Here is a 19,102-nt window from a genome sequence, read left to right as displayed (position 1 = left end):
TCTTCTGTGCCAACTGCATGTAGGCATCACCAGGCCAGGGCTTGGCCAGAGCTGCTCCTTCAGAGAGAAGTGAGCCAGGATACCAGTTGCAAATGCCCCCTGGTACCCTGAAGCTGTTAGATGATCAGGGAGGTTCTTTTCCTCCCCCAGAACACTGGCCAGGGGGCCCTCCCAGCAGGGGCCTGGCTCTCTCTCCCTGGTCCTCCAGCCCTTAGGTCCCTTCCTAGGCCACTCTGGAGTGGGTCTAGACACCCACCCAGAGCGGACCTCAGCACGTGGCTGGGGGGCGGGTTTCTCCGCGGGGTGCAGTGTGCCCTCTGCGCTGCTCCTCCCTCGTGACTTCTGGTAAAGGCTCCGCTCGCCCCACCCGCCTCCGCCCGCCTGCGGCTGCCAGACCCGAGCCGGCCCCCGCCTCCCCCGGAGGCAGCGCTTTCTCCCGCCCCTGGCAGCGGGCTGCGCTTCGGAAACTGTTGACTCAGAGGGTGGCCGGGCGGCCAGCGTCTGATGTCAGCTTGGAGCTGGGCCCGGGCGCGGAGGAGAGCGGAGGAGGGCCGGAGGCGGGCGGGAGGCCGTCGCGGAGCTGCGCTGCGAGCGCGGGAGGCGCGGTGCGGCGGCCGAGCAGTGCGGGCCGGGTGGGCGCCGCGGGGGGCGTGGGGGCTGCGCAGTGCGCGCGGTGGCTGCGGCTGCCGCGGCGCCCGTGACTCACGGTGCGTCACGGACTAGATGCCCGCGGCGGCCGGAGGCTCCGGGCTCCCGCTGACTCATCAGAACGCCGTGCGTGCGGCCCCGGAGCGGGGGCGGGGCGGCGGGCGGCGGCCGAGGTCGTTCATGGCGCGAGGAGCCGGAAAACCCCGATCAGGCGGCGGGTGCGCGGGGTTGCACGGCCGGGGGTGCAGACGGCTCTCCGAGTCACCTGCGGCGTGGCTGCGCGTGGGCCACCACAGGCGGGAACATCCCCCAACCGCTGCTAGTCTCTTGCTGTCCTGTGCCCTGCGGTCCCCATCCTGGCTCTGGAGGCCTCCCCTTCTGTCGCCCACGCCGCCCATTATGGGAGAAAGTGTTCCAAGGCACCGGCACCTGCCTTGGGAGCACCCGGGGTCGCTGTAGTTCCCTCTCCCCCAACACTAAAGGCCTGAAGGTCTGTCTGGGGAAGCGCTTGCGCCAGCCCCTGGACCTGTAGGCTTTCATTCCAGGCCCCACTTTCTACAGGGGAAGCTATGCTGCTGCTGTAGACACCACGTGCTGGGCAAAGCCTGGCCCCAGGTCTTTCCTGTCACTGATGGCTAACCACAAGGCCCTGTGGCACTCAGGAAATGCGGCACAACGGTCAGAGATGCCTCTGGAAGGGCTGTGGGCTGAGAAGAGTTCTCTGTGTGATCGCCACAGCCCTGGAACAGAGACAAATTCCATAGCATTCGATGTGTGAGACTCCTCTGTGCAAGGCGTCCCCACCCCACCCTCAGGGATAGGTGGGGGAAGTGGAGGCGCAAAAGGGTCTGTGAGGGTCTGACTGGTCTGCACTTATGGTCTGGCCAACCTGACAACATCTGGAGAATTAAGGGCAAGGGGTAGAAGAAAAGAGTTACTAGCAAAACAGGATCCAGAGAATGATTACTGAAAATTATGCCTGTGTTCAATCACTTGAACACTGTGCCAAGTGATTTATTGTCAAAACCCCCTAATAAGAAGCTTTGGGGTGGGAATTGTCACCTCCACAGAAGCCCTGGTAGAGCTGGCATTAGAGCAGGAACCTTGAGAAAGGATTTGAACAGATGGGGAAAGGACATTCCAGACAGAAACAAATGCCTGGATCCAGAACCTAGAGGCAGTGGGAAAAGCAGGGTGAGTTCTGGGAATGGCCAGCAGTCCAGTTTAACCGGAAGAACTGAAGCATTAGCTGCCTATCCCAGCAGCACAGATGTGCCTCTCAGAAGCAGGCACAGTGGCCTAGAAGGACCTGTAGTCACGGGTTCCGCCCACTGCCCCGGGCACAGAGTCATGCCAGTTCCCAGACAGATGGATTCCTTCCAAGAATTCCATAGTCCTGCTCAGTCACAGCTGCAGGAGTCTCGGTCGTGGATGGCTTTTATTTCTCGGTGTCTAATGCAGATCCCTTCTCATCCAAATCTCAAATACTTTTGCTGTTCTATCCTTTGATTACTGTCGATTTGTATTGGTCTGCTTCAGTGTCAACTCTGATAGCATGCTGGAGTTACTTAGAGGGGCTTTAGAAAACAAAACACAGTTGATTTACAACCCCCCTCCCAGAAATTTGATTTCACAGGTCTGGGGTAGGGCCTAGGTGGCAGCAGTCTTAATAACCAGAGGGGAGCCACTGATGGAGGAGGTCATCCTCAATACCATCAGGATCAGACCCACAGTCAGAGTGGAGCCTCTTGGCCTTCAGATTCCTTAACTCCACAAACCCTGCGAACGGCCTTGGCAGGCCTCCAGAGCAGTTGGCCTCCCTGAGGCTGGGAGTTGCGAAGTCTTTCCCAGGCATCCACTCTGAAGCTGAGGCCAAAGGTTCCAACAGGAAGGGAGGGTGAGGCTTCTGTTTGTTCCCAAGAGCCAACTGACCTTTCAAGCTAGTGATAACCACCAGAGCCTCAGGAGTGGGGGTGGGGTGGGAGGCAGAGGCTAAGCTGCAGGAGGTTCTGCAGTCATTTCCCACCAACTGCACAGCAGGCAGGGAGCCAAGGTGGAGGCTCACTATCTCCTGCATGACCAGCCCTCAGAGGTTGAAGAGGGCCCAGCTAAGGACAGAGCGGAGGCCTGAAGAACAGGTCTTCTGCTTACCAGAAAAATGGAGGTGATGATTCCTATCCCAAAGTTTCTTATTGGGGGTCTTGGCACTAAGTCACTTGGCACAGCGTTCAAGTGACTGAACACAGGGACAATTTTCAGTAATGGTTTCTTGGATCATGTTTTGCTAGTAACTCTCTTCACAAATCTAGAGAGAATCTCCTAGTCTAGGGCTGGAGGACTCCTTCAGCATTTGTCTACCCCCACTCTTCAAGTGACAGAGTCTGAGGACCCTGAAGCCACATCTGAGGTTCTGTGCAAAAGGAAAGTCAGGCTGAGGAACTCAGCAGTGGCCTCCCTGCCACAAGGAAAATGACATTGGTTACCAAGTGGGTGATCAGCTGTCTTCTTCTAGGACCAAAAAGCAGAAATTTGGCATTGAGCCTAGGGAGGATATAGAAAACTATAGGAAGAATTTCCTAACATCTGACAATTTTGCCTAAAGGATTCATGAGACTCCTGAGCATCAGACCTTGTCACCAATCAAGCAGTGTTCTCATTTGACTGTTAAGAAAACTGAAGCTGTTAGATGGTTGTACCCTGAATGAAGCAGCAACAACCAACTAGCTGCAGAGGTGGGGCTGGGAGCTGAAAGACACAGTCAAAAACGGTGCAGCAGGGTCGGTGGCAAATGCCCATAACCAGGACTTGGGGAGGCTGAGGCAGGAGGATCACCATTTCCAGGCATGGGCAACTTAGTGAGACCCTGTCTCAAAAAATAAAAAGGGTTGGGCTGGGGGATGCATTCAGCTCAGTGGTAAAGCATTCCTGGGTTCAAAAAGAAAAACAAAAACAAATACCAGTGGGGCAAACCCTCCCTGAACTTTGGCTCTAAAATCCTGGAATTTTGTTTTCTTGTTTAATACTGACCATGAGTTCCTCATGAACAAAAACCTGTATCTATGAAGGCCAATCAGGATTTGGTGTGTGTGGGGGGGGAGGCGGTCCTTTCTGGCAAAAAAAAAAAAAAAAAAAAAAGGTGGGGGGCAGAAGGGCTTGTATGTAGCTTGGGAGTAGAGGCTTGTCCAGCGTGTGTGAGGCCCACGGCCAAAACAACATAGGATCGTGAAGGTCTTGGGAAATGTGGAAGAGGCATCACTAAATGGCTCTCCCCTGAGCACTGGCGGAACACACACATTTCTGGTAATCTCGCTTTTGGGATAGTCCCCAACGCTTTTCCTTCTAGGGTCTCAAGCTTCCCGGTCTTAGGGCTTGGAGGCCTCCTGGAAGGTGGGTATTCGTTTTCCCATGTTACAGACTAGGAAACTGAGGCTGGATAGAGGCTCTACCAGGACTGACTTGTGGGTGGATCTGTTCCAATCTAAATTTCTCTCCCTGTCCTGGGAAAAAGCTGAGTGCCGACAGGGCGGTGCTGGCCAGTTTCTCCCTGCGGCCAGGCGCGGCGGGCCGGGAGCAGGAGCGGCCTTCGTGCACACTCGCCGAGGGCCAGGGCCAGGGCTTAGAGCGCCAGGGAGGCGCCCCTCTCACCCCTCCTCCCGGCTGCCCCCCACATCCGCCTAGGCCTCCAGGTGCCCCGAAGCCCAGCCTCCCCCCGCTCGCCCCCGCGCCTGTTCCCGGCGCTGCCGGAGTCTCGGCGGTCACGTCTCCCCATCCGGCTCCAAAGTGCAAGCCAGCCGCGGCCCTGGCAGCCGGCGGAAAGGCGGGGCGGGGAGGGCGGCGCCGGGGGCGGGGAGGGGGAGGGGAGGCGGCCGGCCTAGGTCGACCCGGGCGAGGCGCGGGGCGAGGCCGCCGCGCTGCAGCCACCGCCCCTGCCTGGCGCTCGGCGGGCGGGCGAGGCGGGTGGAAGCCAGGCCGGGGAAGCCGCAAGGCCGCGCCCCCGAGCGCCGCGCGGGCGGGTGTTGCTGGGGAGAAAAGCGCGCGACGGCTCCGCCCCGAGTCCTGCAGCCGCAACGCCCTCTACTGGGGAGGCCTTGGAGCTGCATGGAGACCCCACCCCGACCTAAGCACTAACCACTGGGGAAGGCCAGACAGAGTTCTCTGATTTCGGTCATAAGTGACTGGCTAAAGATCACCATCTTAAACTTTTTTTTTTCTTTTAAAGTAATGGTCGACCATGTGTATTGTAGGACAATTTGAAATGTGGATAAGAAAAAGAATCACGTTTAATGCTTTTATTTAAAAAGCCCACTGCAAATGCATACATGCATGTTCTTTATGGAATTAAAATACAATTGTGCCAGTTCAGTGAATGCAGAGACCTTACTTTAATCACTACTCTATCTGCAGGGATCTGTCTACTCAAAAATCATTCGTTGTTTCTACCAAAATGGGTTTACACACAGTTACTTGGGAGGTTGAAGCAGAAAGATTTAAATTTGCAGCATTTCCAAATTAGAAGATCCTTTCTCAAAATAAAAAGGGCTGGGGCTGGGGCTGGGGCTGAGCGTTAGAGTACCCCCGGGTTCAATCCCTCCTATGGGATGAGGCATGCGTAGGGGGAAAATGGGTACAAAGTTAGGTCTGTCACTTTCGGCATACTTAAATGTCCTTGTATGATTCCCTGACCCCCTGGACATTAATAGTAAAATGGCCCATTAGCCCCTTTAACTAGAATCTGGAGGCCAGATGGAACTGAGAACTATTCACAATGACACTTAAGATGATCCCTCCCCCAGTAGGGTCTGGGACAACACCCTGTAATCAAACATACCACATTCCCGCAGCAAATGTATGACTATTCGCAGTAAGTAGGATAAATAAATGTTTTAAGCAGCTTCATGTCAGTTCAGTTGGGTTTTAAGGCCAAATTTTTTTTTTTTTAAAGTAGGGATTGAACCCAGAGCTGATTTACCACTGAGCTACAGCCTCAGCCCATGCTGGCTAATTTGCCCATGCTGGCCTAGAACTTGTGATCCTCTCACCTCAGCCTCCCAAATGGCTGGAATTACAGGCACATGTCATCATGTCTGACTTCCAGATGATTTTTAATTTTTAATTCAAAGGGATGATGGCCCTGCACTACGTGTATCTTAGGAGTAGAAGATATGGGTGAGCCTCTGCTACCAGCCTGAGCTCCCTCTTTTAAACTTGTCTTTCTCATATACTCAGCGCCGCCATCTGATTGGATGTGATTGAAGGGGCAGGATTTAGTTAGACTTTTGGATGTGGTTATCCTGCCTTCTCTCCAAGCCCACCACCTTGTAAGCAATGGACTTTAACACTGTGTGGTTACACACCTCTTCATCCTGGGTTTGCTTCCCACCTACAGATTTTGAAGGAGAGCAGCATGTCTCTCCCAAAGCACCCCAACCCAGGGATTTTCTTCTCCAAAAGGACATTAACTTCTCAAGGAGGGCATGGGAACCAAGCCATTCAGACAACTAAGTTACAACTGGTTCTATTCCTACAGGCAGCCTCTGTACTGGGCCTCTCCAGTACAGTTTAGATGGCTAAACAGCCATCTCCTACTGACCACTCCACTGGACTCTCACTCCAGCAACACCTCAAAGGCAGCATATTCAAGACCACAAACATCCCCTGTATACCTATTTCCCCTTCATTTCTTTCACTGTGACCTGTCAGTGATGGAGCCCATCATCCATCCAGCCCAGAAGTTTGAGACCAGCCTGGGCAACACACACACACACACACACACACAAGCTAAAAATTTAGCCATCTTTTAAATCCTCTCCATCCTTAGTGTTTACTTTTTTTGGTACTGGGGACTGAACCTGCGAGGACTTTACCATTGAGTCCTCACCCAGTCCCCCCAGTCTTTTTTTTTTTTTTTAAGACAGTCTCACTAAATTATTGAGTCTGGCCTTGAACTTGTGATCCTCTTGTCTCAGCCTCCCAATGGCTGAAATTACAGGCATTGTGGCTTTCCAATTCCTCCCTTCTCCCTTCTTTTACCACCCCCATTCTTGTCCTCATGCAAGAATTTAACCAGGCCTCCCACTGTCAACTTTAACACTACTCCATCCTTCCTGCACAATGAAGCTGGATGCATTCCTTTGAAACACACTCATTTATGTCACCCCCATATCCTTCAGGGTCACAATGAGCAGCTGTCCAGGCTAATGGCCAGCAGAATCATTTGGCAAATTTGAAATACCGCCAGAGCTAAAAATAAAACAATGCTGCTCCCATTTTTCATAGGATAAAAATGGAAATCCATAAAAAGGCCTGCAGAATCCTGCCTGGTCTGGCCCTCTCCTGCACCATGCCTTTGGCAGTCTCTAGGCTCCAAAGGTACCATCTTTCTTGGGCTCTTGAATTTCCAAATGCTCCAACCCCTTGCACAGAGCAATCTCCCTCCAACTTTTCTTCATTCATCTCTCAGCACACCTAGCATTTCCCCAGGAAATCTCCCCGACCAGGCCAAATCCCCCCATCATATGCTCTTTAGGACCATGTGTTGCACTCTCAAAGATGATTCTTTTGTAATCTTAACATGTGTTGATTCAATTTGTACCTGTGTCCCTCAGGAAAATGCCATGTTGTTTGCCCTCCATGGTGTTCCTACCAACTGACATGAAATAGGTTCTCCATAAGTAAGTGTTACTTAAATGTGTGAATGAAAGAATAATGATGATTCTATCTTGTCCCTGCAGCAACATGGAATTCTGATCACCTCATCTCAGGATAAGCCCAGAAGAAGTAGAATCATAGAAACAAGTGTGTTTGTGAGTTTATCCACTCAACATGTTAACAAAAAAATCTGTTATGTGTGCAGGGCCTATGCTAGGCTCTGGTGATATGAACAAGATGCAGCCAGTGTCTTCAACGGTTACTGCAATATAGCAGAATAGAAGAATCTACCAGTCAAGAGACTATACAGGGAGCAGGTGGCATGCTCAGACTGGCCCTGACACCATCTCAAGCAAGGGGTGCATGGGAGCCGAGGGATATGCACAAAGTGGCAGATGGTATATACCTACAGTCCCAGCTCTCCAGAAAGCTAAGGGAAGAGGATCACTAGAGCCCAGAAGTTAGAGACCAGCCTGGGCAAGAGACACACACTGGCTTAAAAAAAAAAAAAAAAAACCCAGCAGCAACAAAAATGGAGAACTAGGCCATGAGGTGATGCTAATGGGAAAATTCAGCTGAGAATATGGATTGCCAGAAAAGAGCAAGGCATCTTGGCCAGGTACAGGACAGAGAAACAATCTCTAACGTTGGTGAATCATCATCTTAGGTATAAATCAGAAAGCTGCAAGGGGTGAAGGGACCCAAGACCTGCATGAACACTCTGCTGAATATATTATGGGAACTGCTACCTTCAAGATCTTAAATTCTCAACCACAAAGACCCACAGTCTTAGCAAAGCCACAGAGAATCATTTCCCAGATAAAATCATGCCTGCTTTGTGCCTGAATAATTAGCCAAAATCCCTTTTCTTCCTACGGAAGAATCCCAATCATTACCTGCTTTACAAGTCCCAACTCAACCACCAGACTCCAGAAAAGTCTTTCCCAACCCTCTCATTGAGTGACTCCAAAGTCACTGTGGGATCCTTTGAGGCACTGAGCTAAGCTAAGTTCTACACTGAGCTAAGTAAACCTGGCTTTATGTAGCTGCAGGCATGTCCTTGAGGAGCTTGAAGGAGTTGAAGTTCATGTCCACCTAGAAACGCCAGGATTTGAACTGAATATTAAATAAACACATTGCCCCGAGGTTTGCCCTTCCAACTTTTGGGTACATTGTTTCACACACAGGAACACCTTCCCAAATCCCTGACAGTTCACATTGAGCTCAGAGCCCCTGAAATTGTCTTGGTAACTGGAAACCTATAGTTTCTGAGGGGACTTCCAGTGGCAAAGGCTGTTGCTATTGGGGTGTTTGGGAAGGGGAGAGAAAGTGAGGCAGGAATCCCCTTTCTCCTGGCTCCTCCCCACCTCAAAACACACTGCAGCAATACAAAGGACAGGGAGGTCTGACACTTGTGACTGATCAGAAATGTGTTAGGAACTGTTAGTGCAGTTGCGCAGAGAATTGCTGCACCTCAAGATGATCCATGAGCGCCACCTAGTGGGATGTTCTACACTGCAGCCCAAACCACTGATTTTTTTTTCTTCTTTCCATTTTTGGTTCTGGGGATGACAATCCAGAGTGTCTGCATGTTAGGCAAGCACTCTTAGCACCATTGAGCCAGATTCCGAGCTCCCCAGCCCCCACCACCTCCAGCTTGTAGCATGAGAATGGTGTGGCTCTGTGCACCAAGGAGGCTGGCAGGTGACATCTGTTAGAAACAGCAGTTAGAACTAAATTGTCCTGGAAAAGTGCTTTGCATGACATGCCCGCTGGTGCACACCTGTAATTCCAGCAACTCTGGAGTTTGAAAATCATAAGTTCAAAGCCAGCCAGCCTCAGCAAAGTATGAAGGCCCTAAGGAACTTAAAAAGACCCTCCCTGTCTCAAAATTAAAAATAATAGTCTCACACAAATCTATGGTCTCTGAATTTTTTTTTTTAAATATGTTCCTTTAACTTTGGCCCCCAGGAACATGAGAGTCAAAAATGGGGTCATCTTTAACAGAACTTTAGAATAATCTCTATTAATCTTACCCATTTTTTTAATCTAAGCCCCCCACCAAGTCATTCCTTATCTAGTTTTTAATCTCATATGAAAGATAATTCAAAAAACACTTCAAGCATCCACCTGTACCTCACTTCATGTGTCATGAGCTACATTCATCCACACCTGGTGTAACAACTTTCCATTTCAGACAAGCTGCATCCCTTCCACTTCCTTTTTCAAGGTATTTAATGTGTTAAATTGCACTGGTGTTTTAAAATTTGCTTTCATCTGATTCGTCATGTTTTACTGACAAAATTTTAATGTACCCTTGAACCCCACCTTCTATTGGTAAAATTTTGTACAACTTTAGGAAAACAGGTCAACTCCTAGCAGTACAAGGGCAGGGGTGGAAGGAAGTGGATCCAGCCATTTGAGAAGGAGTGTTTCCGGCTCTACATGAACTCAGCAACTCAGCTCTGCACTCTGCCCTTTTGGCATCCTTCCCATCAGCCCAACTGACATACATTCAGTACTTATTTGGATCACAAATTAGAGGCAAGTATTAACTTAATGAGACCACCTCAAAAAAAAAAATTTTTTTTTAAAAAGGGCAGGTGTAGCTCCATGATTGCATAGCATGTGCAAGGCCAAGTTCAATCCCCAGTACCACACAATTAGTTTGTAGCAACATAAAAAACCAGAATGAATGTTTCAGACTTATGTAAGGATACAACTTGATACATCCTATTTCATTGTTTTAAAGCAATTTTGGATACACAATTCTATTTCTGTATATCACTATGGCAAACAATCGTTGGTTAGATGTACTATCCCTGAGAACAATATTCCTGAACCTTGTGCATCTCTTTTTGTATTTTGAATACCAGAGTATCTTTAAAATTCTTCTCAAATTTGGTTCCAAGAGGTTTTGTTCCCAAATCTTTAAGGTCCCTTAATTTGACAATTGCTTGTACATATGATATATAATGAAGGTCACATTATCATTGATGGATTGGAAACACCTATTCTTGTTACTGAATTAAAAGGGCAAAATGCACAAGGTTGGGTATGGAGAGATCAAAAGATGGAAAACGGGAGGGGGGTTAGAAAGGACCTAATTTAGTAGTATCAGGAAATGAAATTCCAAGACGAGCAATGGTGAAACAAGTGACTCAAATTGAGAAACCATAGGAATTGGCAGTATCCCCTTATCCTCTTCCAAGGATGGGTGTAAAATAAGGACTGGTGATGTGAAGTATGTGAAGATCCCTTTTGCTGTGCTACACAGCTGGGCAACTGCCTTCTCTCCACCTTTAAGACTCCAGATTCCCAGGTCAATGAATGAGTGGAAAGGGACACACATTCTCTGGGATGGCAGGAGTGCCCTACTAATGCTGAAAGCAGAAGCCCTGCTGGATAGATGGCCCACCACCTTCAGGAAGATGAAGAGCACCTACTCACTGGAGCTAATACACTTTAGTTCCCCACTTAGATACCAGTGTTACCAGACATTTGAGGAATGCCTTTAATCATGAAAGAAAATTTTTTAAAAAGACAATTTAAGGTAAATTAGACTATTCACAACTGGAAGGCATTCCAAAACACTAACATTCTCAGAGATGAAAGACAGTGATGCAACCTTACTTTGCAAATGTAAAACTGGAGGGAGAAAAAATGGCTTAGAATATAAAGCTGAGAAAACATCCCAGAGTGGAGCAATTTGATAAGCAGAAAATAAAGGAAGTCAATGATATCAAGATAATTAAAATTCTCGCCTCCCCCTCCCCTAAAGTGCACTGCAGAAGGGACATTATCCATATGCAGCATCTAATATTTCCTTTCAGTTATCAAATTATATTCACATCACTTTACACCTTAGTTATCACTAACTTCTAAGGGGCTGGTTTTGTTATCCAACACAATGCTCCCTCCGCCCTTCCACCAGTGGTTTTTTCCAAGGGAAACAAAATAGCTTATTTGAAAAGTGGGAATCCAGCCATACTTAAAAGCTAATTAGCTCATTCCACATTTCAGCTTCCAGCAAATGCCAGTCAAGACCAAAAACTGTTTCTATGCCTAGGTCAGGTTTATCCCTCCCATATTGAGAGCCAACAGATATCTGAACAAATTTATTCAATATTTTTGCCTTCAAAATGGAATTTGTAGGCTTTCCTCAACTTGAATTTTGATTCATGTCAGGCAATTTGTGTAAATTACTATATTTTTAGTTAACACCGCAGGGTAATATTAAAATCAGACCAACTGGTAAAAATAACAGCAGTGCATGACATTCCCTACTCTAAGGTACAAGGACAAAGCAGAATGCCAGAGACTAGTTACCCTGAGACTAAGCCATCAGCGAGATGGCACTTGTCAAGCAATGCAGCTAGGCCCTTTTAAGAGTTTTCTCTTAATCCCCAGTGATCTAATAAGGTTAGGTTGTTGTCTCCATCCTTTATGCAAGGAAACCAAGACTCAGGGCACCTTAGAAGTGTTATGTCCCTTTAACTTTAGAAAGCTAGTACCTTCATTACCACCGTGTACAGGGAGTGGCAAGCAGGAATAGAACCTAGTTGACTAGAGTCAATTTTTCACTTTTAATTGCCAATCTATATACTGGAATGCCTAAATAAGAAGTCTTTAAACCTAATGTACCTTCTGGAAAAACAGAGTTTCATTATCAAGTTGCCCAATCAACAAAAGTGTTCCAAGAACAAAGAGATGCTGATATTCAATTCAATTGTGTACTGAATATCAGTACCCACATTACATGGAATATCTAAATTTATACAAAACTATTTCATAATCCAAGTCTAAAACAAAATGCTGGTGAAATAAAGTGTGTAGAAAAGATGGCCCCTAAAACATCCTTGCTCGCTCCTATACTGAGATTCATCAAAACCTTCACTGTTGTGTATGTTAACACCTAGCATCATCTTACTAAGTTGCTTATAATGAAGACTCTGAAAAAAAATAGTTGCAATATACACAAAGCTGAAATGTAAAATCTCACCTCTATTTGTGACAGAAGCCATCAAAGTAAAACAATGAGGAGGAATAAAAACATTTTATCTGTGTATTCAGAACCACACACAAGTTACCTTTACAGTTCAATTTACTATATAGAAATCATTTGGGTTTTATATTTTCAGTTAAATTTTGAACTGAGATTACAATAGTATATAAAAAGATTTTACATTAATTCAGTTGTTAGCATACCAAATTGAAATACATAGGTTCAAACTTCAGATTTATGGTAAACAGTCTTCAAATACAATACAGACATTTCTTAAAAGTTTCATTCACATATATCATTCACATGTGATACCTGCAACTCTGAACTGTTGTTCTCCTATGGGATGGCAAAATTGACATGCCATGAAGCTCAAGCCTGTGAAGTTAAGCCAAATGACTCAAAACTTGTACCATCTTTTAAAGGATTTGGCATTTCTGGACCACAATAACCAACAATATATGAAGAAGGTAGAGTGTTATTTCTTCTCATTTCAGTTAATAATAATAAAAAAAAAGATTGCATGGTAAATTGGAATTTTGCATAAAACCCCATTATACCTTGGTAAAGTCCAAGGGCAATTAGAGGACAATGGATTGGGGTCCTAAATTTTTTAGTAGAACCCATGAAATTCAAAAATGGGCATTAATTAAATCAAAAACATTAAGCACCTACTGGTTTGAGATTGAAATTAGAGATTCATGATCGATTTCTTTCCACCTTGAAATCAAGGTGTAAAAACCAGCTATTAAGTGCATTCCAAACTTCTCCTATGTAGCACAGTAGAATTTTCTGTCCATTGGCACCAAAGTGAAGTCACATTTCCTCTTGGGGGACAGAAATTCCACATCTGAACATAGAGTAAGTTAGGAAAAAATGACCCCTGTTGTTTATTTTATTACTATTGTGATTCTGAGATCTAGGATTACTAATACACTAGCAGTGAACAAAGCAAATTCCTGACAACTGTCAGGTTAGTGCTGCTAAGTCCCTTCCCCAACCACCATAAAACTTTAGTATGAAAGATTTTAAAGGAATTGCTAAGCTGAACAAATAGAAAAACAAACAAGAAACTAAGGGAATAGTTCAACCAATAACAAAAAGAGAATCCTAAAATTTGAAATCACTGCAATTAAAAAAATTGAAGAAAAAAGAAAAAATTAAGTGTGCTTCACCCCATACCCCCCTTCCCCATTCTGAATTTAAATATTCTGTGCAAAAGAGCATCAGATTTCTGGTTATAGATGTAGCCCTTCTTTAAGTTTTAGTGCTCTGCAGTTTTCTGCAATTTTATCTCCCTCCCCCCAACCAAGTTTATTCAAAGTATTTAATAGAATCTTCCATGTCAGCCGAAAGATTTGTGATTCATAGATTTACTAAGGTACTCTATGCATTCTACCTATACAGAAACACCTACTAATTGTTACAATTGGTTTATGCAGGATTAACAGTTTTTGGTGTTAAAATAGTTAAACATCATGCTTAATGCACATCAACTCTCCATTAATGAATCTGAACTTCACAATGATTTACCACACTTTAAATTACTAATTAAATAACTGAAAAAAAAAGGACTAAGCCAAACTAAACTTAAATGGGCTATAAAGAAAAATAACCCTCAAAACAGACCATATACACATCTATTTCAAAACTACCTTTCCTATCTAGCCCCTTTCCCAAAGTTTTAGCCTGAAAAAACAGTAAAATCTACACAAAATTTTATTGCAATCATACAAGGGTTACATTAGGTCAAATACAACAAATACTATGATGCAATTTTACATTTATTAAACTACAGTTCAAAGCACAAATTTACACATTCTAAATACACTAAACGTATCTAATGAAGTCATGTTTGCCTTCCACTGATATCTGATATATCTGGGTGAAAGACATTAACTTTACAAGACTTTTAAACACGAATCCTTAGTATAAAAACTGTGTACTTGTATGTAAACGGTTTAATGGGGAACCCAATTAGTGGGCTTCCATCTCCACTAAGTCATCCATTTTGTTGCATATTTTATTTTAAACACTTAAGGGGCTGTTCAAACTGGTAAGTTTAAATCTGGATACATTATCTAAATCTCCCATTACCCCCCAAATGAATTATAAATGAAAGCTGATTTCGTCTGGTCCCAAATAGCTATTACTATTAATTTTTGTTTCCAAGAGAATTAACAGAATAAGATTGTTTAATTTTTTTTCACCGGAATGTAGACCAGACAAGCTTAACCTGCTAACTTCAGATCTAAAGAAGCGTGAATGCCTGTTTAAGCTTCAGTGGAAAAGCTGTCTTCTTGGCTCAGCTGAATGCAAGAAGGCACAAAGAAGAAGTTCTTCATCATTGTGTCTGAAGTAATTCCAGCATCTTGCATCTCATACCTATATATAAAAAAGAAGTAAGCAAAAGTTTGCAAATTATCTTTGCAAAGAAGAATCACTTAACAAATGAATAATAGAGCCTTCCAGTAATCCTTAAGATTATCATTTTTTAATTAAATTATCCACTTGTTAAGAACATATTAGCCAATCTAAAATGTCACCTCCAAATATCCTATACCTACTTGAAAATAAAAAAATCAGCTTACCAATCACTGAATGACATCATGTAATAAATAGCTGGCCTCTGAAAATCATTAAAAGCAGATGGTTCATGGAAAGAATCTGCTCCCATGTTATCAAAGATAAGCCAATCACCCACATTCAGCTCAGGAAGTAGACAGTTTTCCACAATCTGATCAAGCTCATCACAGGATGGACCCCAAAGGCTGCTTGTAAAGAGAGGCTCATCTTCCTTGTATTTCTGTAGAAAAGGAAAAGACTTTTTTTAAAATAAGGTTTTTACTCAAACTCATGTAGGTACTGATGTTCTAGGGTGATAATAAGCATTTTTCACTAGCTTGGATCTCAACCTCAACTGTCCATGGAAGGAAGACCTAGGGCCAGGCACAAAGAATGATACCATTAAACACAAACACAGCAGACTAAAGGGCTCAGTGGAAAAGAAAAGTCGGGGGGGGAACTCTCTAAACAGGGACATCTCCCCACTCTAAAGTATTTTCTCCAAAAAATTGGGGCACATATTAAAAATAAGACCTAGTTGTGGTTTTCTTTTCCTTTTTGGGGGAGGGAGGGTTGCTGACATGACATGCTAAGCAATGGCTCTGACACTGTGCAACACCCACCCCCTACAACTAGGTTTTTAAACTACCAAATAAATATTGGTATTATTTGTAATAGAACTTACCTTGTGAACCTCTGGAATGGTATTTAAGTCCTCAGATAGTTTACTTGCAAAAGAACCATAAACACCATCATTCATATAATACATAAAAGCTGGTTCATCACTCCCGGTTTTTCCTACTAAGAAAAAAGATACATTCATAATAATATGTCTAATATAGTGGTTTAGAATGCATTATAAAATAAACTGAGTTTAATTATCTATAAGACCAGTATAATTTTCACACTTCTTAATATAGTAACTTTAAAAAAGAGAAAAAAACTTAAACAATGAAATACCTTAAAATTTAGCCTGAAAGACTGAACATACACTTCACCAAAGATGACCAATAAGCACATGAAAAAAGTTCTACATCATGAGCTACCATCACTTCCACAAACCTACTTTCTGGATCAACTCAAAGACTGGCAATACCAAAACATCAGTAAAGATGGGGAGCAACTAGACTCATGTATATGCACTGACAGTAGCAGGATGAAAAGGTAAAACAATATTAAACCTCTGAAAACACCCATTCTCTGACCAACAATTCTACTTAGCAAAACTAATATTCATTTCTTGGATTTTTAAATATTACCCTTCACAAAAGTGAACCAGGGCTCTTGGAGACCGATGACAGGACTGAGGCAGGGAAAGAATAAAATGAGCCTGGAACACTGTTTCTTTTTTTATTTTTTTAATTGAACCCAGGGTTCATTAAGCTGTAGCATCAGTCAAATTTCATGAAATACAAACAATATTTAGTTTTAACTTTAAAAATACTAATGGCTTCATTTCCAAAAAGCCAACTTGATTCAGTTCATCAAATCTCTTTCATGCTATGGAGACTAAAATATGATGTTACTTTTATCATACCAAAGAAGCTAAATTAGGTGTTCTACCAGGGAGCACATAGCCCTTTTTATTTTTTACTTTGAGACAGGTTCTCATTAAGTTGCTGAGGCTGGTCTCAAACTTGTGATATCATTCTGCCTCAGCTTTCCAAGAAGCTGGGATATTATGGGCATACGCCTCTTGTGCCTGGGGATCCTAGAACATCTTCATGTACCAGAAACTACAAAGTCTTCAGTGAATAATGGGGCATGTCAAAAAACTCAAATCTGACTGTACAATAATGAAAGTAATAGATTATATAACCTATTGAGTACAATTCTCAATAAATATGTATCAATGTGTGGGGGAAGCAAAAACTATCCTTTAAAGGCTAACCACAGTAACAAACTTAGAATGATTTAATAAATGCTAAAACCAATGGGGTAAAAGTATGATGAAAAAAGAAAAATAAATGCAATGTGATCCTGGATTGCATTTTAATTATGGAAGAGAGGAAAAGTTTACTGTAAAGGACAGTATTGGGTAAATTGTTCATATTCCTATGGACTAATCCATACCAAAAGCAATTAAGTCACATTAATTTAAAGCCTTACTTTCCTATAGTGATACTAACTGATACTATCTAATAATGCATTTTTACTGATTTGACTTGAAGAATGGATATAAAGATTCTCTGTTGGTCCTTGTGTAAGAAAAATATAGGTTAGATTCTCCCTCTAATCCATTTGAGGCCAAGAGGAATGTTAACAGAGATCACATGAAACTGGTTTTCGATAAAGGATGAAAACCAATCATCTGGAAGTTCATCTCAAGCATATATATATAAACATCAATACCAAGAGAGCAGTATTTAAAGTCTTATGAAATTACCTTTTGAAAAATTCCCTAGCTGGCTTAAAACTACCCATAATTTTGAGCATTTATTCACCCCCAAACTATCTGGAATTATCTACTAACAAAATTAAAACTATGAACTTTAATAACTTACCTCCAGAGGAAAATTTATCATTTTCGACAACTTTCTTTGCAATGATATTAACTGCAAGTGTAAATGCAGAAGACACATAGTAGCTTCCAGGTTCTGAAATTATCTTAATGCCAGAGCCTTCAGGAAAGTAGATATCCAACAGAGGGCTGATAACATGATTAACCTATGGATTTTAAATTCCAGATTATGGTATCAATGCTGGATTATAGAATTCTCAATATTAAGAGCTTCACATCTATTACTAAATTTTCCTAGGAAAATTAAGATAGTTCTAATTACAGACCACAAAGCTTAGCTATTTAGTTAGGTACCTCTCCAAAAATGCACAAGTTTGCTTTCAAGTAAAAAAAATAAAATATAAAAATGTTGGTGGGGGAAGTACCAGGGATTGAACTCAATCAAGAGCACTCAACTACTGAGCTATAGCCCCAGTCCTATTTTGTATTTTATTTAGAGACAGGGTCTCACTGAGTTGCTTAGCACCTCACCATTGCTGAGGCTAGCTTTGAACTCATAATCCTCCTGTCTCAGCCTCCCGAGGGGCAGGGATTACACATGTATGCTACCACTCAGCTTTTCAAGTTAAAAATTTCTAACAACCAGAATGGCATTAATTTTTAAAAGCCTTAATTCATTTCAAACAAATTTCTAAATATTATAGAATGAGAGAAAGAGGGCTGAACAAGAAGGCGAAAGAAATCAGTTATTGAAATTAAGTTAATCTGGATCTCGAAAATATAAACTGAAGGGCCTGGTATGGTAGCACACACCTGTAATCCCAGCAGCTTGGGAGGCTGAGGCAGGAAGATCACAGTTCAAAGTCAGATTTGGCAACTTGGAAAGACTCTAAGCAACTTAGCAGGACCCTGTCTCTAAGTGAAAATTAAAAAGGACTGGAGATGTGGTTCAGCAGTTAAGTGCCCCTGGGTTCAATCCCTGGTACCAAAAAAAAAAAAAAAAAAAAAGAATAGAGACTGAAATGGGAAATCTTTGTGATACTGACAGTATGGCTTGCCTAGTAGATTCACCAAGCCCTGGGCTGACCTGACCAGGATTACTAGGTGAGGGGATATTTTGTGATAATGTTATACCTATAACATTAGGTATAACATTATCACAAAGATTTTTTTCCCCCTTCCCCATTGCTGGGGATTGAACTCAGGGCCTCATGTATACTAGGCAAATACTCTACCACTGAGCCAAATCACTAGCCAAAGAATTCAAAAAATTTCAAGAATTTTAAACTTCAAAATTGACTAGGATTTCTCATTGCCTGTTGATATTCTTTATGAACGTTCTGCCATAAACTTCTTATTGGCTCAATAAGAAGCAAAGAAGGTAAATTATTCCAATATATCCATCAACTGAAAAATGTTTACCTCTTCCAATTGAAACTCAGTTCCTGTAAAGCCTCCACCAATGTCTAACATGTTCATTGTAAAACCAAATTCTCCCTAGAGATGAAAAACAAACAAAACTTTTAAATGCTTTTGGATGAGAACATTTCAAACCCCTCCCCCGAAGGTAAAGATCTGTTTTCTGATCTTCAGTAATCAAATTCTTGGTTTTTATTAACAAGCAACAGATTAACTTGATGTTAAGTATATTACCATTTCCCTGATGTTATCTGCACTCTTTTAGACATGTAAAATACTATTTCATTCCTTTACCCACTTAAGGAGTATGACTGCATTGAACCCTGAATCCTTGTACATATGTAAAACTGAGTAATTCA

The 19,102-nt window shown here is 43.3% G+C and overlaps 1 protein-coding gene and 1 long non-coding RNA gene across 5 annotated transcripts in view; one reads left to right on the top strand and one right to left on the bottom strand.

Moving 5' to 3' along the window:
- Positions 1 to 617: 617 nt before the first annotated feature.
- On the top strand, positions 618 to 9,212 carry LOC144365440 (uncharacterized). Its single transcript, XR_013423871.1, has 2 exons — positions 618 to 3,948; positions 7,380 to 9,212. It is a non-coding gene; the product is annotated as an uncharacterized LOC144365440 (long non-coding RNA).
- Positions 9,213 to 12,333: 3,121 nt separating this feature from the next.
- Positions 12,334 to 19,102, bottom strand: part of Azin1 (antizyme inhibitor 1) — a 30,614-nt gene continuing 23,845 nt past the window's right edge. For 2 of the 4 annotated variants that reach the window (NM_001301789.1, NM_001291632.1), the window contains 5 exon segments: positions 12,338 to 14,683; positions 14,890 to 15,104; positions 15,549 to 15,664; positions 17,368 to 17,530; positions 18,747 to 18,821. In NM_001301789.1, the coding sequence (NP_001288718.1) occupies positions 14,572 to 14,683; positions 14,890 to 15,104; positions 15,549 to 15,664; positions 17,368 to 17,530; positions 18,747 to 18,821 (681 nt within the window). In that variant the 3' untranslated portion in view covers positions 12,338 to 14,571. 4 annotated transcript variants of the gene reach the window in all.

This window comes from Ictidomys tridecemlineatus, chromosome 7 (assembly GCF_052094955.1).
Source record: "Ictidomys tridecemlineatus isolate mIctTri1 chromosome 7, mIctTri1.hap1, whole genome shotgun sequence".
NCBI lineage: Eukaryota > Metazoa > Chordata > Mammalia > Rodentia > Sciuridae > Ictidomys > Ictidomys tridecemlineatus.
Note: the sequence above shows the minus strand (reverse complement) of the source record. Positions and strands in the feature narration are given on the sequence as shown.